The following is a 23,928-nucleotide window of genomic DNA, read 5'->3' as shown; positions in this document are numbered from 1 at the left end:
TAAGAAATATATCTAACTCCTTCGTGAATATATTTAATGAATTGGCCTCAACTGCCTTGTGTGGTAGAGAATTCCACAGGTTCACCACTCTCTGGGTGAAGAAATTCCTCCTCATCTCAGTCCTAAATGGCTTACCCCTTATCCTTAGACTGTGACCCCTGGTTCTGGACTCCCCATCGGGAACATCCTTCCTGCATCTAGTCTGTCTAGTCCTGTTAGAATTTTATAAGTTTCAATGAGATCCCCTCTCATTCTTCTAAACTCCAGCGAGTATAAGCCCAATCGACCCAATCTCTCCTCATGCGTCATTCCTGCCATCCCAGTATCAGTCTGGTGAATCTTCGCTGCACTCCCTCCATGGCAAGAACATCCTTCCTCAGATAAGACGACCAAAACTGCACAATACTCAAGGTGTGGTCTCTCTGTATAAAACACTAGTTAGGCCACAGTTAGAGTACTGTGTACAGTTCTGGTCACCACATTACAGAAAAGATGTGATTGCTAGAGTGGGTACAGAGGAGATTTACGAGGATGTTGCCAGGACTGGATACTTTTAGCTTTGAGGAAAGATTGGATAGGCTGGGGCTGTTTTCTTTGGAACAGAGGAGGCCGAGGGGTGACTTGATTGAGATAAAATTATGAGGAGCCTAGATAGAGTGGAGAGGAAGGACCTATTTCCCCGAGCAGAGGGGTCAATAACCAGGGGGCAGAGATTTAAAGTAATTGGTAGAAGGATTAAAGGGGAGTTGAGGAGAACTTTTTTTACCCAGAGGGTGGTGGGGGTCTAGAACCATTGCCTGAAAGGGTGGTAGAGGCAGAAATCCTCATCACATTTAAAAAGTACTTGGAAAAGCACGTGAAGTGCCGTAACCTACAAGGCTACGGACCAAAAGATGGAAAGTGGGATTATGCTGGATAGCTCTTTTTCGGCCGACACAGACACGATGGGGCGATTGGCCTCCTTCTGTGCCGTAAATTTCTATGATTTTTATGGAAAAAGAGTGACAATGGTTTGCGCTTTCCAACTGAGACAGGGTGCTCCGCTAGTTCATCGAGCACCTTTCCGAAGAATCACTGGCAGGATGGATAAATTTTAAAATGAGTAAAGATGGGATCCTAAAGAGACATAACTGCATCACAAGTGGCATGATTTAAGTCTGATTTTGAAAGGTTCTCTGCTGAAGGCACATACAGGTCACAAAAATGAGCTCAGATCCACAGAGCTATGCATCTCCTCCAGGTTAACCTGCAGGTCACTTCTATCACAGAGACATCTCTTCTTGCAGCTTCTTTGCCATCAGACCTTTCAAAGCCACCGCAGGTAACATGTGTCAAATTATCCAGGCTGCTTTCTATAGATGCCTTAAGCAAGCAGCTGATGCACTATTTGCATAATTTCCCCTGTGGAAAGCAGGCAACAGCTGGACATGGCACAGAGTTCCTAACAAGTGGCAGGGTTTCCAAGAGCACCAGGTATGATAGATGGCACTCAATGGGGCATCAGGGTTCATACTATTAATTGTTTTTTTTAATTCATTCATGGGATCTGGGCATTGCTGGCAAGGCCAGCATTTATTGCCCATCCCTAATTGCCCTCGAGAAGGTGGTGGTGAGCCGCCTTCTTGAACCGCTGCAGTCCGTGTGGTGAAGGTGCTCCCACAGTGCTGTTAGGGAGCGAGTTCCAGGATTTTGACCAAGCGACAATGAAGGATCGGCGATATATTTCCAAGTCAGGATGGCGTGTGACTTGGAGGGGAACTTGCAGGTGGTGGCGTTCCCTTGCGCCTGCTGCCATTGTTCTTCTAGAAACATAGACGGTAGGAGCAGGAGTAGGCCATTCGGCCCCTTGAGCCTGCTCCGCCATTTAATGAGATCATGGCTGATCATCCAAATTCAGTACCCTGTCCCTGCTTTCTCCCCATATCATTTGATCCCTTTAGCCTTAAGAAATATATCTAACTCCTTCTTGAATATATTTAATGAATTGGCCTCAACTGCCTTCTGTGGTAGAGAATTCCACAGCTTCACCGCTCTCTGGGTGAAGAAATTCCTCATCTCTGTCCTAAATGGCTTACCCGTTACCCTTAGACTGTGACCCCTGGTTCTGGACTCTCCCGCCATCGGGAACATCCTTCCTGCATCTAGTCTGTCTAGTCCTGTTAGAATTTTATATGTTTTAATGAGATCCCCTCTCATTCTTCTAAACTCTAGAGAATACAAGCCCAATCGATCCAATCTCTCTTCATACGTCATTCCTGCCATCCCAGGTATCAGTCTGGTGAATCTTCGCTGCACTCCCTCCGTGGCAAGAACATCCTTCCTCAGATTAGGCGACCAAAACTGCACATAATACTCAGGTGTGGTCTCACCAAGGCCCTGTACAACTGCAGCAAGACATCCTTGCTCCTGTACTCGAATCCTCTCGCTATGATGGTCGCGGGTTTGGGAGGTACTGCCGAAGCAGCCTTGGTGAGTTGCTGCAGTGCATCTTGTAGATGGTACACACTGCAGCCACTGTACGCCGGTGGTGGAAGGAGTGAATGTTTAGGGTGGTGGATGGGGTGCCAACCAAGCGGGCTGCTTTGTCCTGGATGGTGTCGAGCTTCTCGAGTGTTGTTGGAGCTTCACTCACCCAGGCAAGTGGAGCGTATTCCATCACACTCCTGACTTGTGCCTTGCAGATGGTGGAAAGGCTTTGAGGAGTCGGGAGGTGAGACACTCGTCGCAGAATACCTAGCCTCTGACGTGCTCTTGCAGCCACAGTATTTATGTGGCTGGTCCAGTTAAGTTTCTGGTCAATGATGACCCCCAGGATGTTGGGGGAATCCGCAATGGTAATGCCGTTGAATGTCATGGGGCGGTGGTTAGACTCTCGCTTGTTGGAGGTAGTCAATGCCTGGCACTTGTGTGGTGCGAATGTTACCTGCCACTTATCAGCCCAAGCCTGAATATCGTCCCGGTCTTGTTCCATGCGGGTATGGACTGCTTCATTATCTGAGGAGTTGCGAATGGCGCTGAACACTGTGCAGTCATCAGCAAACATCCCCATTTCTGACCTTATGTTGGAGGGAAGGTCATTGATGAAGCAGCTGAAGATGGTTGGGCCTAGGACACTGCCCTGAGGAACTACTGCAGTGATGTCCTGGGGCTGTGATGATTGACCTCCAACAACCACAACCATCTTCCTTTGTGCGAGGTATGACGGGGGTTGCCTGACCACAGATACAGGGAGACTGGTTAGATGGCTGGTAGAGACCAGGTGCAATGTTCACAGATAGCCTCAATTCCCACCCTCCTCCCTTTCCTGAGAAATTTCTGAACAGCATCTTAACATAAATACGAGGCATACACCCCAACTGGAATTACTATGGAGCAAACCACCGATATGCTGAAGGATGGATTCTACTGTCTGGATTGCTCAGGTCAGCTCCCGCTATATACCTTAGTCAAGGCATCAAAAAATATCAATGGCCCAGAAATTCGGGTCCCTGTGGGTGAGTACGCGCAGGGTACTCACGCGTAGGCCCAACGAAAGTGCCGGTTTCGTGCATGCACCGCGCATGCGCGGGAAACCGGAACTTCCGTTCCCTTAAAGGAAGGGGTTCAGAGGTCGAACGCGTGCGCCGGAGAGGCAGCGCGTGCGCCTGGAACTTACGTTTTTTTTTTTGCAGGTTTCTCCGGGAGGGTAAGTCTCCAGGAGTTACACTTTTAAAAAGCAGTTGCAGGCCTGCTTTTATCAAGGTAAGGGGTGAATTAAGTAAAATTAAAACATTTTTTCCACAGGTTTATTATTTTTAAATACTTTAAAGAAAGGTAAGTTTATTTTTAGCCCCGTTAGAAACTGTAATTAATTTTTTCAAAAAATTTAATTATTGTTTAAAATACAGGAAACTTTTGTTTAAACGGAGTTTAAATCTCCGGAATGCTCTATCCACCGGCAAAATTCAGGAGTCGGTTCAGGTAACTTTTTTAACTTTTCGTTGCTTTTTTTCTCCATTCGTGGCTCTGCAAGCGTCTAGCTGAAGCTGTTGCTTAGCTACAGAGACGCTTGCAAGCTGCGCCGACTGTTTTGAGGCTCAACAGGGTTTGTTGCTTCAGATGGAGCTCTGAGCTCCGTATGTTTTAATATTAGCGCTGGTTTCTCCGGCAGTGTTGATCGACCGGCACCAGCTCGGTCCCGTCAGTGCCGGATACCAGAAAGTTTCCTGTACGTATTTTATGTAATTTATAGTTATTTTTAAAATGTGATTTTTTAAAAATGTATTTGAAGTTTTAGTTATGTTTTGGGGCTGATGTATATTTATAGTTTTGACAGCTCTTCCTGTCAAATTTATGAATGGGCATTCCCTGCTACCATTGGCTCTCCATGGCCCATGTGATCCCAGGGGATGCTTCGAACTAACTGCGCCCCTGGGATACGCAAGCACTGCGCACTGGCAGTTGGAGGAGGCCCAGGATCGGAATCCCACCCATAGCACAATGGCCGGCGCGCAAGGTAAGTGCAGGTCGGAGGCTTGCACCCGCGGAAAGCCTCCGACCCGAATTTATGGGCCAATGTCTACGCTATGTTGCACAACTTTACCAAAAGAAAAGTCAGCCTGTAGCAGCACTTCCACGGAATTTTCATTAAATGGGAAGTGTTCACCCTTTTCTCGAGATTTTTTTTTTAATTTGAAGTTACAGTTGTTCCAACAGGAAGCAAATTATCCTTTTGTCTTTAGCACTTGGACAAAGTACTCTCCCCCTTAAATGGCATACAGCAGCCCCTCAACAGCTGCTCAATGACCCGATTTCCTGCCCCAGCTAATGGTGCTGCCATGCTGGCTCCCTGTGCTTGGAGGGGTCATATTAAAATGAAAAAGGATCAGCCTCACCAAACTGAGCAAGGGCAGACCCATCCCCAATCACCAAAGAAAGTGTGGGGGGTGGGGGTGGGGGGGGAAAAAAACATAAGAACATAAGAAATAGGAGCAGGAGCAGGCCATTTGGCCCTTTGAACCTGCCCTGCCATTCAATAAGATCATGGCTGATAACACCACTTTCTCGCCCGCTCCCCATAACCATCGACTCCCCCGTAGCTCAAATTAATGTCTATCTCCGCCTTGAATATATTCAATGACTCCGCCTCCACACCTCTCTGGGGTAGAGAATTCCAAAGATTCACAACCCCCAGAAGAAATTCCTCCTCATCTCAGTTTTAAATGGGTGACCCCTTATCCTGAAACTATGCCCCCTAGTTCTCAATTCCCCCACGAGGAGGAAAGAGAGATCCGATTCCACCAGAGGGCATAATAGCAATTTCAATACATCAAATAAGAACTTCAATAAGGAGTGGGCAATGAAGAAATAATATACAGCCAAGATTTATCCTGATGCTGATCATTTAGCTTACACAAAATTATTCAAGCTTTCGACAGCCTTCAAATAGTACATGTGCACCAACCTGATATGTTAACTGAACATTTTGGATGCGTGGAAAAAATATGAGTTTGTCAGCTGAGTAATGTTGATCATTCATTACCACCTGGGTACTGGAACCTCCAACACCAAACATCTGTTTAGAAAAAAAAAGAAAAAAGGACAATTCAGCAATACACCAAATGCCGATACACAATTATACAAGTGCGATTTCCCTTCACTCAGCTTACTCTCTACTCCTTTATTTAGAAAAAAAGTAACTATTGGGTTTTGATTATTTAAAAAGATAGATAAACCTGCTTGCCAAGATATAGTAAATCTGAAGATGATACATTCACCAAATTTTAAACAAAACAAGGGATTTTCTGAGCAACCAAGTAGTTAAAGAAATTAAACTCACCGGTTAGCCAAGTCTGTGTATTCAATCATTTAAAATGAGAATATGGTGGGCAACATAAATAGAGCTTTTCTTTTTCCTTCATTTCTTATATATTGGCTATTTAAGTGAGCAGCAGTTTAAAGTGTTATTAAATGAACTAACCCCCTCCTCCCACCAAAGTGTCTTCCCTCCTCTCCCAATGGTACCAAAACTCATGCAGGGTACAATCCCTGTTAACAGCCATTCTCCAGAACCTCACGTAATGTGACCACTCTACACATCAATTTAAATGGCAAATAAATACTCCTTCAAGGAAATACTAGTTTTATCTGCAGGTCTCAACACCACTTAAACCCATTTAACTGAGTGCCCTGAATTGCCCAGTTGTGTGAATGAAAAATTACGAAATTAGGCTGCATTTAAAATAATTAGAATGTGCAGCAGTATCATTTCACATATATAATCTTTCATTTATCAATAGAATAACTCAACAAATACAAAAATCAGTACGGAACAAAACAAGTGGGGGAGGCGTGGGAAGAAAGAGGAGCGAGAATTAAAGGTCGTGAGCAACTGAATCTGAATGAGCAAACTTGACAAATAGCTGCAACAGGTACAAGTGATGAAGAGCAGAATTCCCACATGAAACCTAAACTACATTTACCAACAGACTTCTACGCGGACTCCATTAGGCTGAAGTTATTTGATTACCCAGGTCTTCATTTACCCACTATCTTGGCTTCCTAATTGCCTCCTCACTACAACAAAATAACTGCACTTTCAACTGCAGTACAAAATTGAGCACAAAGTATGCACAATTTTATTTGCTAAGTATTAAAACACTGTACAATACAGCAGATCCACCTGTACCTCGTGTGCACTTTGTAAGGGGATTTTCAGATAGGGTGCTCTGGAATTAAGCCCATATACCAACCTGATATGAAAGAGTCCCATGGGTAGAAGTATTTATAAATAAAGAATTCTGCACAGTGCCTTCTTCTGTGGGTAGGAAGACAATTCTAAATAGAACGCTTCCTCCTGCTGGAATTACCTGGAGGAGAGAAAACAAAAAATTTTAAAAGTTCTCAAGGATACTTAGTCTATACGTTGCTTATGTCTCCTTCGCATGATCAGTCACACTTAATGCAGTTTAAATGTTGCTAATGTGGTTTTGCCATACCTGCAACTGTTAATGTCATCAATGCAGCAGAATGAAAGACCATTATTTTACCAACACCTTACATCATTAGATTACTATTGGTGTTATGTTTTCTCCAAACAACCTGAGTTACTGTCAATAGTAGACACTTTGAGAAAGAGGTTTTTCCAAAGTTTTTAGAAGAACAATTCAATGTTTTTTCCAAACACAGGAGCTGCCCAATATCTGATATTTTCAAACGGTTCTTACAGTGCCAAAAAGGAAGTCGTTAAATATGAAGTGGTATGTAGCAGTTTATGCAGATCACACAATACATTTACTTTTTTTTGTGAAGTACCAACATGCAAAAATAAAAGTTATTACTTGTAGATATTTAATGGTTTGTCTTTTTCCCCACGGGGCAAGGAGACAGAGACCAAGACAGACAGAGATCAAAGGTTGCAAATTATAATCCACCTGTCTGATGCTTCACAGCTTTCACTGTGCACTGAACTTTATAGCCAAACTGCCAGATCAAAAGATCACACGGATTTGTAAACTTAAAACAATATCCTAGAACAGAGAGTAATTTGCAATGTGAATAATACTTAATTCTGTGATTGACCAAATTAAACCACATTAAAAGGTTACAATACTACTGTAATTTGGAACTTAGAGGCAACGTGGAGAAATTTTAGCTCGAAAAAATGACAAAGAAAATCAATTAGATTCTTTACAATTAAAATATCTTGGAGTGTGGTTGTGCGTGCAAGGGAAGGAACATGGAAACCCAGTATTGCAATTAATTGGGTCATGCATGTCCACAATTCTTCATATCGATATCAATTTTAGCCAGGCTATCAAGGGAAAAACTTCAACCATGATTTTGCTTGTATAGCTCCAAGCAGGTGGTTAAAAAAGCAGTGGAAGGAGACCAGGATCAGTTTCTACTTACGGTGAAAGTAACTAGCTTTCTTATTTGGGTATCCCAGGGCGAAGGGGGAGAAAAATTCCTGCTCCTGATTACTATTGATTGGCCATGAATGGAAAGTGCACCCACGTGAACCTCAAGTGAGGATACGATTGGATCCTTGGTCTCCCTTCATCACATATTTGCAAACTGAACAATGGAGAAGCTCCCAAGCCTCGTCAATAGTGCTTCGAACGAGCCACTAGAAAGCTTCCTGGCAATTGCTTTACGCAATTGATATCAAGAACTCAGTTGGGAGCGGGATGAACATCTGACCCATTTCCATGTTACTGGTCCATGAACAGCTTCACAACATGCATTAAATAGGACAACAGGCTTGTATCACAATTATGTATTACTGTAATGGGGCACATCTAGCACCATCTTCACTGAAAACTATTTGAAAGTACGCAAAAATGTTAGGTACTAATCAAAAGATTAATCCATTTTTGCAACTCTTAAAAGACTAAAACAAAATTGCAACCTACTTAGGATATAAAACAGTATTTTATACTTACCTGCTATGTATACTCTATGCATTTAAATTAGACACTGAAGACCCAAAGAATAGGAATAAGCTATACTACTGCTAACTTTTGGCCCACAAAAGCTGCAAAGCAGCAAACATGCTATGTGTTTAGTACTCATGGGAGAATGAAGAAACATAGCAGATAGAAGCAGGAGTAGGCCATTCGGGCCCTCGAGCCTGCTCCGCCATTTAATGAGATCATGGCTGATCATCCAAATTCAGTACCCTGTCCCTGCTTTCTCCACATATCCCTTGATCCCTTTAGCCTTAAGAAATATATCTTAATCCTTCCTGAATATATTTAATGAATTGGCCTCAACTGCCTTCTGTGGTAGAGAATTCCACAGCTTCACCACTCTCTGGGTGAAGAAATTCCTCCTCATCTCAGTCCTAAATGGCTTACCCCTTATCTTTAGACTGTGACCCCTGGTTCTGGACTCCCCGCCATCAGGAACATCCTTCCTGCATCTAGTCTGTCAAGTCCAGTTAGAATGTTATACGTTTCAATGAGATCCCCTCTCATTCTTCTAAACTCTAGCGAATATAAACCCAATCGACCCAATCTCTCCTCATACGTCATTCCTGCCATCCCAGGTATCAGTCTGGTGAATCTTCGCTGCACTCCCTCCATGGCAAGAACATCCTTCCTCAGATGAGGCAACCAAAACTGCACACAATACTCAAGATGTGGTCTCACCAAGGCCCTGTACAACTGCAGCGAGACATCCTTGCTCCTACACTCGAATCCTCTCGCAATGAAGGCCAACATACCATTTGCCTTCTTAACCTCCTGCTACACCTGCATGCTTACCTTCAGCGACTGGTGCACAAGGACACCCAGGTCTCGTTGCACTTCCCCTTCTCCCAATTTATTGCCGTTCAGATAATAATCTGCCTTTCTGTTTTTGTCACCAAAGTGGATAACCTCGCATTTATCCACATTACACTGCATCTGCCATGCATCTGACCAATCACCCAACCTGTCCAAATCATACTGGAGTTTCGCGACATCCTCCTCACAGCACACACGCCCACCCAGCTTTGTGACGTCTGTAAACTTGGAGATATTACATCTAGTTCCCTCGTCTATAACATTAATATATATTGTGAATAGCTGGGGTCCTAGCACCGATCCCTGCGGTACCCCACTAGGCACTGCCTGCCACTCGGAGAAAGACCCGTTCATTCCAACTCTTTACTTCCTCTCTGCCAACCAGTTCTCTATCCAAGTCAGTACCTTACCCCCAATCCCATGTGCTTTAACTTTACACGCTAATCTCTTATGCGGGACCTTATCGAAAGCCTTCCGAAAGTCCAAATACACCACATCCACAGGTTCTCCCTTATCTGTTCTACCAGTTACATCCTTAAAAAATTCCAGTAGATTAGTCAAGCACAATTTACCTTTTGTAAATCCATGGTGACTTTGTCCGATCCAGTCACTGTTTTCCAAGTGCTCTGCTATTACATCTTTTATAATGGAGTCTAGCATTTTCCCCACTACCAATGTCAGGCTTACCGGTCTATAATTCCCCGTTTTTTTCTACCACCTTTTTTGAATAGTGGGGTAACATTAGCTATCCTCCAATCCAAGGGAACTGTTCCAGAGTCTATAGAATTTTGGAAGATGACCAGCAATGCATCTACTATTTCTAGGACCACTTCCTTAAGTACCCTAGGATATAGATTATCAGGCCCTGGGGATTTATCGACATTCAATCCCATCAATTTCCCTAACACCATTTCCCTACAAATACTGATTTCATTCAGTTCCTCCCTCTCATTAGACCCTATGTTCCCCGACATCTCTGGGAGGTTATTTGTGTCCTCCTTTGTGAAGACAGAACCAAAGTATGTATTTAATTGGTCGGCCATTTCTTTGTTCCCCATTATAAATTCCCCTGATTCTGACTGCAAGGGACCCATGCTTGACTTCACCAATCTTTTTCTCTTCACATATCTACAGAAGCTTTTGCAGTCAGTTTTTATGTTCCCTGCAAGCTTACTCTCATACTCTTTTTTCCCCCTCTTAATTAATCCCGTTGTCCTCCTTTGCTGAATCCTAAACTGCTCCCAATCCTCAGGTTTGTTGCTTTTTCTGGCCAATTTATATGTCCTCTCCTTGGATCTTATGCTATCCCTAATTTCCCTCGTTAGCCACGGTTGAGTCACCTTTTTTGTTTTATTTACAGGGATCAACAAATTCTGTAATTCATCCATGCAATCTTTAAATGTCTGCCATTGCCTATCCACCGTCAGCCCTTTAAGTAACGTTTCCCAATCCATCCTAGCCAACTTGCGCCTCCTACCATCGTAGTTTCCTTCATTTAAATTCAGGACCGTAGTCTCCGAGTCAACTACTTCACTCTCCATCTTAATGAAGAATTCTATCATATTATGATCACTCTGCCCCAAGGGGCCTCGCACAACAAGATTGCTAATTAATCCTCTCTCATTACATAATACCCAGTCTAAGATGGCCTGATCTCTAGTTGGTTCCTCAACGTATTGGTCCAGGAAACCATTCCATATACACTCCAGGAATTCCTCCTCCACAGTATTGTTACTAATTTGGTTAGCCCAATCTATATGTAGATTAAAGTCACCCATGATAACTGCTGTGCCCTTATTGCACACGTCTCTAATTTCCCGTTTAATGCCATCCCAACCTCAGCATTACTGTTTGGGGGTCTGTATACAACTCCCACTAACGTTTTCTGCCCCATGGTATTTCTCAGCTCTACCCATACAGATTCCACATCATCAGAGCTAATATCCTTCCTTACTATTGTGTTAATCTCCTCTTTAACCAACAATGCTACTCCACCTCCTTTTACTTTTTGCCTGTCTTTCCTGAATATTGAATTCCCAGCCTTGGTCACCCTGGAGCCATGTCTCCGTAATCCCAATTATAACATATCCGTTTACATCTGTTTGTGCAGCTAATTCATCCACCTTATTATGAATGCTCCTCGCATTAAGACACAAAGCCTTCAGGCTTGTTTTTTGTTTTTGTTTTTTTTTAACACTCTTAGACCTTTTAGAATTATTATTTACTATGGTCATGTTTGATTTACACCCTTGATTTCTCTGACTGCCACTTTTTCTTTTCTCCTTCCTGTCTTTTGCTTCTATCTTTGCTTCCCTTTCCTCTGGCAATCTTTTTTCATCCCATTAACAATTCAATAATTATTGAATGACTCAAAATGCTGTTTTTAGTAACAGCAGCAGAGCAACTAAACTGATGCCATGCTGACCGACACACAGGTCTCTGTGCATGTTATTGTCCCACAAGAAAAAGAAATTAACTCATATATAGGCCACACTTTCACCGTAAACTGATATTTTGAAATTAAAAACTGCAGTCTGTAGTGAGTTAATTAAAAATTAGCAGCTCCTTTAAACCATTACATATAAATCTCATCAATAAGCCTTCACTATCACTTTGAAAATCTAGAAATAGTTTTAACTATTTAACATCACCAGACTTTTTTGGTTAACAAACAGTTCATGAATGAGTAAGCATTGTCAATATGGATGTTCATTTTCACATCAAAACACTGACAATCGAAAGCTACTGTCAGCAGGATTGTGAATACTTACCATGCTATCTACAGGAGGTACATGGAAATGTCTACTTAACGTAAACACTGAAACCAGTGTGACTGGCAACTCCCAGCTAGGGTTCTGGATGAAAAACTCTTCAACCCTTGGCTGCCCCAATGGCCTAGAGGCAAGAGAAGAAAAATTAAAATAAGAAACTGATAAAGTTAGGTATTTGGTCTAGTGTACAGCAACAAGGTGCAAGCATGGAAACCAAATACACATCAAAACATTACTCTATTGACTGCCACATTTCCCAACATTACAACAGTGACTACACAAGTATTTCACTGGCTGTAAAGCGCTTTGGGACATTTTTGGGGTCATGAAAGGCACCAAGTCAATGCAATGTTTTAGTCTCGATTTACCAGGGTCCACAGCACTAATAAAAATGAAAACCTGAAGCAGTTAAGGTATGAACATTATTTTTCCCCCCAATATAACATCCTGATTTGTTACATAAAGTAGGACATAAAATTGTTTTAAAAGTTGAACCAAGAAAAACAAGACTAGCTTTAATAGTCTTTTACTGAAGACTCACTAGATTAGGTGAAATTCCAAGAATCCACTGAGAGATTGCTTCAAAAACAAACTCCAGGAGGATGTGCTCCATAATGATGGGGAAAGCAGCCATCATATTTAGTAAACAACAAGACTGAAAGTTACAACACATGTTGACGAGCATGTAAAAAGGCCATCCATTTCAAAATTACAACAACACTAACTTCCTCCACCCTTTGTTCATAAACACTGGCTTGAAAATGGTTGCAGTTTTTGCCATCCACATTTCTATTTTGCCTCTTCAAAAGAAAAACTTACCTCAAATATAATGTCACTTCTTAACGTCTCTTTAAAATTGAGATCTTCCAGATAGTGCCATACAGAGATAAAATTGTCAAAGAGGAGCAGGCAGAGCACAGTGTACGCGGTTCACACCCATGGGTTGCCCATACAGTTGGAGCAGAGTGTGTGGGACATAATTCACAACCGTGCATAACCCAACACTTGAAGAGTGTGAGGCATAGGTCATAGAAACATAGGCGCAGGAGTAGGCCATTTGAGCCTGCTCTGCCATTCAATATGATCATGGCTGATCCTCTATCTCAATACCATATTCCCGCTCTCTCCCCATACGCCTTTTGTGTCTAGAAATCTATCTATCTCCTTCTTAAATATATTCAATGACTTGGCCTCCACAGCCTTCTGCGGTAGAGAATTCCACAGGTTCACCACCCTCCGAGTGAAGAAATTTCTCATCTCAGTCCTAAATGTCCTACCCTGTATCCTGAGACTGTGCCCCCTCGTTCTACACCCCCCAGCCAGGGGAAACATCTTCCCTGCAACCAGTCTGTCTAGCCCTGTCAGAATTTTATACGTTTCAATGAGATCCCCTCTCAGTCTTCTAAACTCTAGTGAATACAGGCCTAATCGACCCAATCTCCCCTCATACGACAGTCCTGCCATCCCAGAAATCAGTCTGGTGAACCTTTGCTGCACTCCCTCCATGGCAAGTATATCCTTTCTTAGGTAAGGAGACCAAAACTGCACACAGTACTCCAGGAGTGGTCTCACCAAGGCCCTGTACAACTGTAGTAAGACATCCTTGCTCCTGTACTCAAATCCTCTTGCAATGAAGGCCAACATACCATTTGCCCTCTTAACTGCTTGCTGCACCTGCATGTGTACAAGGACACCCAGGTCCTTTTGTACATCAACATTTCCCAATCTATCACCATTTAAATAATACTCTGCCTTTCTGTTGTACCTACCCAAGTGTAATCACTGCTGCAATATAGGCAAACACTGAACCCAATTTGTGCACATCAAAGTCCTATAAACAGCAATGAGATAAATGACCAGATAATTGGTTTTAGGTGCTGGTTGTGGGATAAATGTAGGTGAGGACATTCCATAAGTCACGGGATATTTTTACATCCACCTCAACAGGCAGATTGGGTTTTGGTTTAACATCTCATCCGAAAGACCACACCTCCAACAGTGCAGAATTCCCTTAGTACTGCAGTGTGCAAAAAAGTAAGCCCCCAACAGACTACATACTCAGATCTCCAACCGAAGAGCTTGAAAGCAGTAATTCATATTTTATGCGCGATAGATCAATGCATTTGTATAATCGACATTATTGCTTTGCAATTTGTGTCATCTAAACTTGGTACAGGAAACTTTGTTATATCCGGCACCGACGGGACCGAGCTGTTGCCGATCTATCAAAACTGCCAGACATACAAAGTTAATGTTGAAGCATACGGAGATTTGCAGCTCCGTATCTGGCAACAAACACTGTTGTTTAGCAACAGCTTCTAAACAGTCGGCCGTACCTTTGAAGCGTCTCTGTAGCTTAGCAACAGCTTCAGAGAGACTTTCCAGAGCCTGACTGTTGAAAAAAAGCCACGATAAGAAAAAAAACCTAATAAAACGGCTCCTGATTTCTGCCAGTAGATCGAGGTTTCCGGACATACAACCTCCGGATAAACCAAAGTCTCCTGTAGTATAATGCATTTTGTTTTTACTGGCTTTCTTTAGCATGAACCATTTTGATAAGCCGTAGAAATTTTCAACAATGACGATTTTAAAAAATAACTAGCAAACAGGGAGAGTATGATTTCATTTCATTCTTCAGTTCATGTAAGCCGCATATATGGTAATGCAGCAATGCAAACAAAATGAAAAGCTGTTCCAAAAGTTTCTGAAAATTGTCAAATATAATTTCATTATTTAATAATTTGCTTGTTCAATGGCAAATAAGCTTCAAACAAATGTATTGTTGCATGGACGGTTAGCTTGCAGAATTTCTACATGATTTCTCAAATAGTAAATCCTCAGAGACAGTGGCGACTTCCCGAGAGTAAGAGTGGAAATAAATGCAAGAATGAGCCAAAATGTGTAGATAGAGCATAGATCATCTTCCCTCACGTGCTCAATCATGTAGCGGTTTAAGATGCAGGGGAGGCACACAAATGGCTTGAGGAGAACACTTTACAAAATCTAAACTTAACATACAAGAAAAGTTTTGCACACAAGTACCCAAATTCTATTATGATAAAAATGTGGCAAAATTGATTTTTTACTTGGGTTGTCTGCGTTGGATTTTCCATCATTGTATTGCTAGATTCAATGGGCAAGGGGTTAATTCCATACAGTATCCCCCACCGCGCCACCCCGCCCCCCAAAAAAAACAGCAGTCCCAGAGCCCAAAAGTTCATTTAGGCTCACAATGGTGTTCTGAAGTGGTAAATGGTTAAACATGTTGCATCGATGCTGCTTATATGGAAGTTACTGAATCTGTCAACAATGGGTAACCCCCTAGGGGTTAGTCACTGGAATCCTCGCATTCACTGATAAGCATCTTGTGCCATCAATAAAATTGTCTTCATTCAATATTGGCAAACAGCCTTCTGGTTTGATTAAATCATGAAAGGTCTATTATCTACTCATTGTTCTACAAGCAGACCCCAGTCTGAAACCTCAGAGTCACAGATCAGTGGATGGGCATCCTAGCTGATTGGCTTAAGGAGTATCGCTCTCAGTCACAGAGGTCTGTGGCTCTGTGGCCAGCAGAAAAGGGAAGTCTGTATTTTTAAAAGTCTGAACCAGCTTAACTTTGAAGGGTTAAAGCTAGAGAAATCTTCTGCCATAAAGACAACTTTTAGAGCAAAAGCAAGTGGAGCTAATTGGTTTCATATCCCGAGGAGTGTAGGAGAATATGTGCTCTCATTGTATCAACTGTTCATTGGAGCACTTCAGGTCAATAAACGAGCTACTGGTCCAAAGCCCGTACCTTGTCTCTGGAGAGTGCTTATTCAGTCCACCTTTCACAAAAGAGAAACTAATTCACGTGCTAGCACTAGTTCTATTTCAGTAGCCGGTGTTGGAGTAAGGGTTCCCTCATGTTCCCACAGTCAGTATCGTTTAACTAGATATTGGGCAGAGAAGGGGCGCAGTCCAGGTCACAGGGGGACACGAGGTCCACTTACGGGAGTGACTGGTGATTTTGAACCCAAGAATATCAAAACTCCAAATTTGCGCAAGCTACTTTGTGAATCAAAAATACTTGCTTACATTGATTTGTGCAATTACTGTATATTACTGAAGTAAAACAAGGGCAGCCAAACAATTTTATCAATTAAAAACAATTGTTTTAAAAATTAGATATGTAAATCAAGCTATTTAAAAGGAACAATTTGATAAAGTAGCACTTCAGCTTCTACTGAAGTTTTAAGCACAAATTAAACTCAACTTAATTTCAAATAAAAAGCGGATTGTTTAGGTAAAGGATGAAACTGAATTATTAACATGGTACAATTAAATATCACAGGAGACATATCCCATTTTAATCATGTAATTGATTATGATTTGTACAATTAAATAAATGCATGAGTCAATTCATATAAATACTCTTGTTTCCCTGTTCTCTGCAACACTCCCCCCTCCATAAAGTTGTGCTGATACAGTTGGACTGGTTGGAGATTCCTTCCAAATTAGCATATGGAAAATAGGTTGGGTCTCCCTACAATGAAAAACATTTCTGCATATAAAGGAATCATAACTGTTTTAGACAAATCAAACATTTTCTATGAATTCCTTAGTGAATATTTTAGCAAAAAAAAATTCAGAAAGAGGTTTTAAATCTTGAGGAATTTATTCATCTTGAATTTATTTCCGTAACTCTAAGCCTTACAGAGTTAATGGTATTTAACACATTATAAAAATTATATAAAACCCAAGAATCAAAACTTGAACTGAGGCTGATTTTCTCATCACTACTAGATAGGTATTTCCCCCCCCCACCACCAAAAAAATCTCAATATGAAATGAATCCCCTTCACTACACTGCCACTAGCCCCTAGTAGTGTAAAGTAAATAAGGCAAAGAGGCTCCAAGACCCAACCTAAAGGGGCAAGTTTCCAGCGGCAGGAACACTTCCTGCAGCAACATAAATGCTAGAAAAAGAGACACACAAGCTTTTTTCCAGATTGTTGCAGGCCGACTTTTTACAGGCAATGTCAGCTATGGCTTAGTTGGTAGCACACTCGCCTCAGAGTCAGTAGGTTGTGGGTTCAAGTCCCACTCCGGAGACTAGAGCACAAAAATCTAGACTGACAGTCCAGTGCAGTACTGAGTGAGTGCGGTCTTTCGGATGAGACGTTAAACCGAGGCCCTGTCTTCTCTCTCAGGTTAACGTAAAAGATTCCATGGCACTATTTCGAAGAGCGGGGGAGTATCCCTGGTGTCCTTACCAATATTTATCCCTCAACATCAACAAAACAGATTATCTGATCATTATCACATTGTTGTGCGCAAATGCCACGTTTCCTACATTACAACAGTGACTACACTTCAGAAGTACTTCATTGGCTGTAAAGCACTTTGGGACGTCATGAGGTCATGAAAGGTGCTATATAAATCCAAGTCTTTCTCTCTGTTACGGAACCCCTTAAAAGGGTGCCAAAATATAAAAGGCAACAATGATTTAATTTGAAATCTGTGATTTTGCCAAGAAATACATGGATAAAGTAAACCATGATTGCAACCAATGTTGCCCCTAATTTTTTTTTGGGTGCGCGGCCCAGTCACAGTTTTGTGCATGCACAAAACTTAACATTGGAAGAGCCAATCCCGGGCTGTGCGGGACTGGCAGAGAGCTGTGCGGCCACATAGCTTAGAGGGAACGTTGATTGCAACATGCATCATTTAGAACTCCCATACTGCAGAATCCATCTAAAACCACTCCTTTTAGATCAGGTTTCTTACTCAAACTATATTTCACCTGAAGACACTGCAGACAGCATCAACTCTACTTCTCCTGGCCTATAGTATTGGAGGCAGTGATTATTAATAAAGGCACTTACTGTATACCAAAATCCAGCAGTTGAGGCTTAAAATGCAAGATGCCTGTACTAGGCCCATTTGTTGAGCTGAAAGAGAAGACAGTGACAATAAGTAAAACTGTAGACAATTTATAGTGTAACTGCTTTACCTTACATGTCTAGTCCAACTCGACAATGCCTTAGATGCTCAGTATATAAAGCAACATTTAGTCAGTGTAATCTAAGGGCAATGCTTTGCTGGAGCTGTCAGTGTCCTTGCACAATGCAAGAAAAACATGGTACTGCACAAGTATACATGCCCTTGTAATGCATTAAATATGCAGCACCTTTCAATGACAAAATAGCATACTGTTAAAATCGGAAAGATTAAAATTGGCTCTCACATTTCCCCTTAGAGAAAACTGGCAAGAAATAAGCAAAAATCAGCCAGTTTAATTAAGACTTTGGGGAAAAAGGCTTTAGATGATACAACTTTCAGAATTGGTGACTGTGACTGCACAACAGATAAAATAATGAGGCAGTCACCTCCGTAACGCTATGCTTTGTTTTAAAATTCATACCAATCATGAGCTACATCAGCACTTTCAGTACAAGTATAGTTGCTTCCAAAATGTAATTTACTAAGCAGTCAATTCTACAGGGTACAGCAATAACTGATAATCACACAGAACCAGATTGTCATTGCTGCTAAGTTTCAAAGTGGCCGAATATTTTACACGCTTCAGAAATACAAAAGCAAAAAGATTTACAAACACCTAGGGCAGGATTTTCATTGGGCCGTGGAGGCAGGATTGGAGGCGTGTGGGGGGTTAAAAATCGCGAAATCGGGGGGCACGAACCCATCCCGTCCCCAACCCGCCTCCGTGCCAGTTTCAAAGGAGGCGGATACCCGACCTGTGCTGGGAGCCGCCTCCCCGAGGAGGGAAGGGGATTAGTGCCAATTAACTGCATGTTAACAGGCAGTTTTTAGCCTAATCCCTATTTTTATTCCTGAAGTGTGGGATTCCCGACGACTCCAAACCACGCCAAGTTAGCGAGGCAGACCGTCGGGCTGAAGGGCTTGGAGGGTTTGAGATGTCCAGTGTTCAGGTGAGTGATGAGTGCATGAGTGCAGAGGTAAGTGTGTTTGGTGTGTGTAAAGTGTTTAAAGAAGTTTACAGCCTTCCTTCCTTCAGGTCTCGGGAGTCCCTCATCTCACCGGCACAGAAAGCAGAATGGCCGCAAGCTGTCAAAATCTGCAGCATTCAGCTTTCTTTTCTGGAGAGATCTCTAAATCATCCTGAGAGGAAGGAATTAACTTAGTGTACAGATCGTCAGTGTTTGACAGCTTCAAAGAGCTGTCAAACGCTGATATTTCATCTGTCAAAATCTCTTGACAGATGAAATGTCAATCTGTGACGTCACCTGTTGCTGGGTGGCCCTTAATTGGCCTGCTGAGCCCGAACAAGTCAATCAAGTGAAAGTCGCGTGGGTTGGCCACAACTCGATGGAGGCGGGACTACAACCCCAAAAGTTGTATCAAAGTATCAAAATCCAGCCCCTAATCTCTGCCAATGATCAGTATTCAATTAAACTTTTCAGTGCACAGAGGAAAGGTGTTGATCTGTGAAAAACATTCTGCAAGTGATTAACCTGGCTAGTTTTCATACTGCTGTGGATGGATGCACGGTATTTGATTTAAGGTATGAAAACACTAGCTTAGCAACATGTATTTGCTTCATAATCAACTCTGCAAGCCCTAATGCACCCATGCATCTGAGCTGCAGAATGCAATCACTACACACTTAGAAAGATATTTAACAAAGTATGTTCATATTTAATTCCCACCATTTTAATATAAGAATTATTAATTTTACATAAGGCTTCATGTGAAGTGAATACTTTTCAGGTAGTAAAACACATAATTGGGTAAAGCAATACAAGAAATATAATTTCCAGAAAGACAAATGCTGTACCACCAGCAGTACCACTAATAAGTTTTCTACCGGTCACAAAAATGTTATGCATCAAATTTGTGACTGCATTGCCCTGCATCTTACCACCAAAGCTCAGCAAAGGTAGTGTGGGCAAGCCATGAAGTACTTTCAACATTAATTTAGCAATCCTAAAATTTAGTAGCCTCAATACACCAGCACTTTTGCACTAATCCAAGTAGTCAGAGCCATCTAAACATTTAGCACACTTTCACTGCAAAAAACCACACCACACTAAGTGATATTTTTAATGATACTGTAAACACAAACCAACAAATTTTATAAACTTGAGTTTATGCATTAACACTATTATTATTTAGCAGAACCATGCACAATTCTCAGGCAAATTATTCTGAAAATGGGAATCAAGTAAGCCCATTACAGCCACATCATCATAGCTGTATGCTCAAATCCAGATGACAACATGCCAAGTATTCAACACTTTATAGTTCACTAGTACATCACCAAAATTGTATATTCACAAATACAAATATTTAACAATGGGTCTTTGTGTCCCTGGGTTAGAGAGAAGTCACCCATAATTCGTAGTAGATCGACTGGCTCCTGCTGGAAAATGCAGAGCCAAGAGCCATGGGCACCACCTGGAGATAGAACAAGGCTTGGCTGTGATGCCCTTCATGGTCAAACAGCTCACTATCCAAGTGAAACTGTGATGAGATGCATGACTAGACAATCTGTTTTCAGGAGGGAGGAATGTTGGCCGGGACACTGGGATCTCCCTGCTCCTATTCGGCTTCCAAAAAAACCTATCTTTTACATCCACCTGAACAGGTAAATAAATGGGACCTTGGTTTTAAAGTCTCATCTGAAAGATGCTCCAATAATGCAGCTCTCCCTCATACTCAAATGAAGTGAACTGCTGCCATTGTGCAATAATTTGGCAGTACCAGACACAATGCAACTGTAAAATTATATTTGATAATTTAATAAATACTAGTTAACAAATTCATAGAAACTTACAGCACAGGAGGCCATTCGGCTCGTCACACCTGTGCTGGCTCTTTGAAAGGAGTCGTGTTTAGTCCCACATCTGCACTTTTTGTCCGTAACCCTGTAAGTTCCTCATCCTCAAGTACCTGTCCAACTCCCTTTTAAAATTATTTATGGAATCAGCTTCCACCACCTTTTCAGGCAGAGCATTCCAGATCCCGACAACTCTGGGGGGGAAAAATTCTCCTCATCTCCCGTCTAGATCTTTTGCCAGTGATTTTAAATCTGTGACCTCTGGTTATTGACCAACTCGCCAGAGGGAAGTTTTTCTCTATCTACTCTATCAAAACCTCTCATCGTCTTGAAAACCTCTATGAGGTCACCTCTTAACCATCTCTGTTCCAAGGAGAACAGTCCTAACTTTTCCAACCTCTCCTCATAACTGAAGTCCCTCATCCCTGGTAACCCTCCTCTGTACCCTTTCTAAGGTCTGTACATCTTTCCTGAAGTGTGGTGCCCAGAACTGTCAACAATACTCCAACTGAGGTCTAACCAGTGATTTATAAAGTTCTAGCATGATCTCTTTGCTATTATATTATATTCCTCTGTTTATAAGCCCAAGTAACCCATATGCTTTTTAACCACCTTATCAACTTGCCCTGCCACCTTTAATGATTTGTGTATATGGACACCAAGGTCTCTCTGCTCATCTACACTTTTCAAAATCATGCCATTTATAGTATACGGTCTTTCCATCTTAGTCCTCCCAAAGTGCATCACTTCACACATCCCAACATGGAATCCCATCTGCCATACTTCTGCCCAATTCACCATCCTGTCCAGGTTATCCTGAAGTCTACAACTATCCTCATCACTATCTCCAATGTTGCCAAGTTTCATAACATCTGCAAAATTCATAATGCTGCTCCCTACACCCGAGTCTAGGCCGTTTATAAAAATTGCAAAGAGTAATGGAGCCAAAACTGACCCTTAAGGAACATCCCTGCAAACCAGTCTGAAAAACATCCATTCACCACCACCCTCTGCTTCCTGTCACTGAGCTAATTCCGTATCCATAACGCCACTTTCCCCTCAATTCCATGGGCTTCTATCTGCTGAACAAGCCTCCTGTGTGGCACTTTGTCAAATGCCTTCTGAAAGTCCATATACTATACCATACAATTATAAAGCATTATGATTCTGTATTTACAGCATAATTATGGAATGATAAAGTATAGAGTAAACTAAATTTATATTTGAAACATTACCACTTTGTTACCCATAGTTTACAAGGCAGTTGAAGAATTACTCCAAAAATCTAGACAATATACCTGTATTACACAATATTAATAATGGATTGAAGTCCCTACTTAACTTAGAGACTTCAATGCCAAACAGTGAGAACAAAACTCAAATGGTACTGCAGTCATCAAAATTCCAATAGAATTGCCTTGTGACCACTCCAGCGTATCAGCTATAAATATAATGTATTCATTTTACAGGAATGCCCAATTCACTCGGCCCAGTTTTGAGCCAGCAGAGGCATAGCACCAATCCTTGTGGAACACCACTTCCTACCTTTGTTCCTTCTTCAAAGAATTCAATAAGGTTGGTCAAGCATGGCCTTACCTTTTGCAATCTGTGCTGACCATTATATTTTCAGTTCTAAGATATTTTTTCTATTATCTGTAAGGATTTGGTTATCTTTAAATGTCTTTATATCTTTTTGATCTCTTATTGATCAATGGAAAACTTTCAAATAGGAGATGAATAATCTACAAATTCACACAAGAAGCAAAAAAGGGGGAGAAGTGGTACAGCAAAAGCTAAATTTCCTTATTTGAGTACAGAAAATAAAATAAATTTTAGATCAGCAAAGAAGGGAGAGATCGTGGATGGTTGTTAGGATATGGAATGCAGTACCAAAAATAGTGGAGGAAGCAGATACTACAACAGCTTTTAACGGGGAAGTGAATTCATATTTTGGAAAAAGGTAAACTTAAAAGAAATAAGGAAAAGGGCAGGGAACAGATCTAATTGGATAGCTTTCTCCAGAGAGTTGGTGCAGGCATGATGTTCTGAATGGCCTTCTTTTCTGCTGTAATATTCTGTGTTACTAAATTTTATGGCCAGTAAGAAACCATCCATCTCCCAGCAATCTACTGCCCTAAATCCTCTAATACACCTTCAGGTCACAGCTGTATTACCCTTTCACATAAGTCATACTGTGCTAAAAATGGCTACCAAACAAAATTAAAATTCCAACACAATAGGGTAATTATTTTAATCTCAGGAGTTCTGCTGACGTGCACAAACCAGTTATGCACGACTCTGGTGTACAAGTTCAGTCCATCAGTTTGAAATTCTATGCCTGCCATTTATCATCCTGATCATAACCACCAGATAATGCATCTTCTCAAAGGACTCTGCTAAATCATATTGCAAGATCAACAAGATAGTTTTCATTAATCATCAAATTTGACAGAACGCTGCAACTGCAAAACTCCCTAGGTTTACTGTTACAATAAACGGAGCAAGACTCTCCAGCGAACAAGTGTGGACCGAATCTAGACAGGCCCATTTGTGAACTAAGCTGCAGGGCTTCAATCAGGATAGGTGTCTTAATAGCTACAATGACCGATACAATTTGTATTAACAATGGGGTATAAACCATGCATTCATTAAGCAAATTCTCCAGTTTAAAAAAAAGATTTCACATCTCACTCACCTGATTTTAATTAATGTGGTTTGATAGCAACATGAAATATTTAGAAATGTGCTTAATTAGATCTTCAGCAAATTTATATTCAGATTCTCTTCTCACCACCCTCTGCTTCACCTTATGTTCACAGAAAAATACAATGTCATAAGTGCACATAAAATGTGAACAAGTAAATATGGTTAGGAAAGTAACCAAATCAGTACATTGCTCAAGCGTTATTTATCCAAAACAAACCAATCTAAACACCTCCTTATACGTGCAATTGTTGTGCGACAGCAAACAATCCTATCAGCATTTTTCTTCCTTTAAAAAAAAGTTAAATTTCTTTTGTAACAGGACTGCATAAGTGGATTTGATAATCTTGTGTGCTCTACACTTATAAGAAACCTTGCTGCTTTT

General features: G+C 41.5%; 1 protein-coding gene across 1 annotated transcript in view; it reads right to left on the bottom strand.

Annotated features, from left to right (window-relative positions):
* The window catches only part of tmem131l (transmembrane 131 like), a 216,624-nt gene that overhangs the window by 104,230 nt on the left and 88,466 nt on the right, over window positions 1-23,928 (bottom strand). Inside the window, exons 4-7 of the mRNA XM_086012018.1 lie at window positions 17,905-17,970; window positions 12,038-12,161; window positions 6,732-6,848; window positions 5,444-5,554 (exon numbers count right to left, since the gene is read on the bottom strand). Coding sequence (XP_085868144.1) covers window positions 5,444-5,554; window positions 6,732-6,848; window positions 12,038-12,161; window positions 17,905-17,970 — 418 coding nt within the window. The remainder of the gene's footprint in view (window positions 1-5,443; window positions 5,555-6,731; window positions 6,849-12,037; window positions 12,162-17,904; window positions 17,971-23,928) is intronic.

The sequence above is a fragment of the Somniosus microcephalus genome, chromosome 2 (genome assembly GCF_052327205.1).
Source record: "Somniosus microcephalus isolate GS21.2 chromosome 2, FLI_Smic_1.0, whole genome shotgun sequence".
In the NCBI taxonomy this organism is placed as follows: domain Eukaryota; kingdom Metazoa; phylum Chordata; class Chondrichthyes; order Squaliformes; family Somniosidae; genus Somniosus; species Somniosus microcephalus.
The sequence above is the reverse complement of the archived record's forward strand: the minus strand, read 5'-3'. Positions and strand labels throughout refer to the sequence as shown.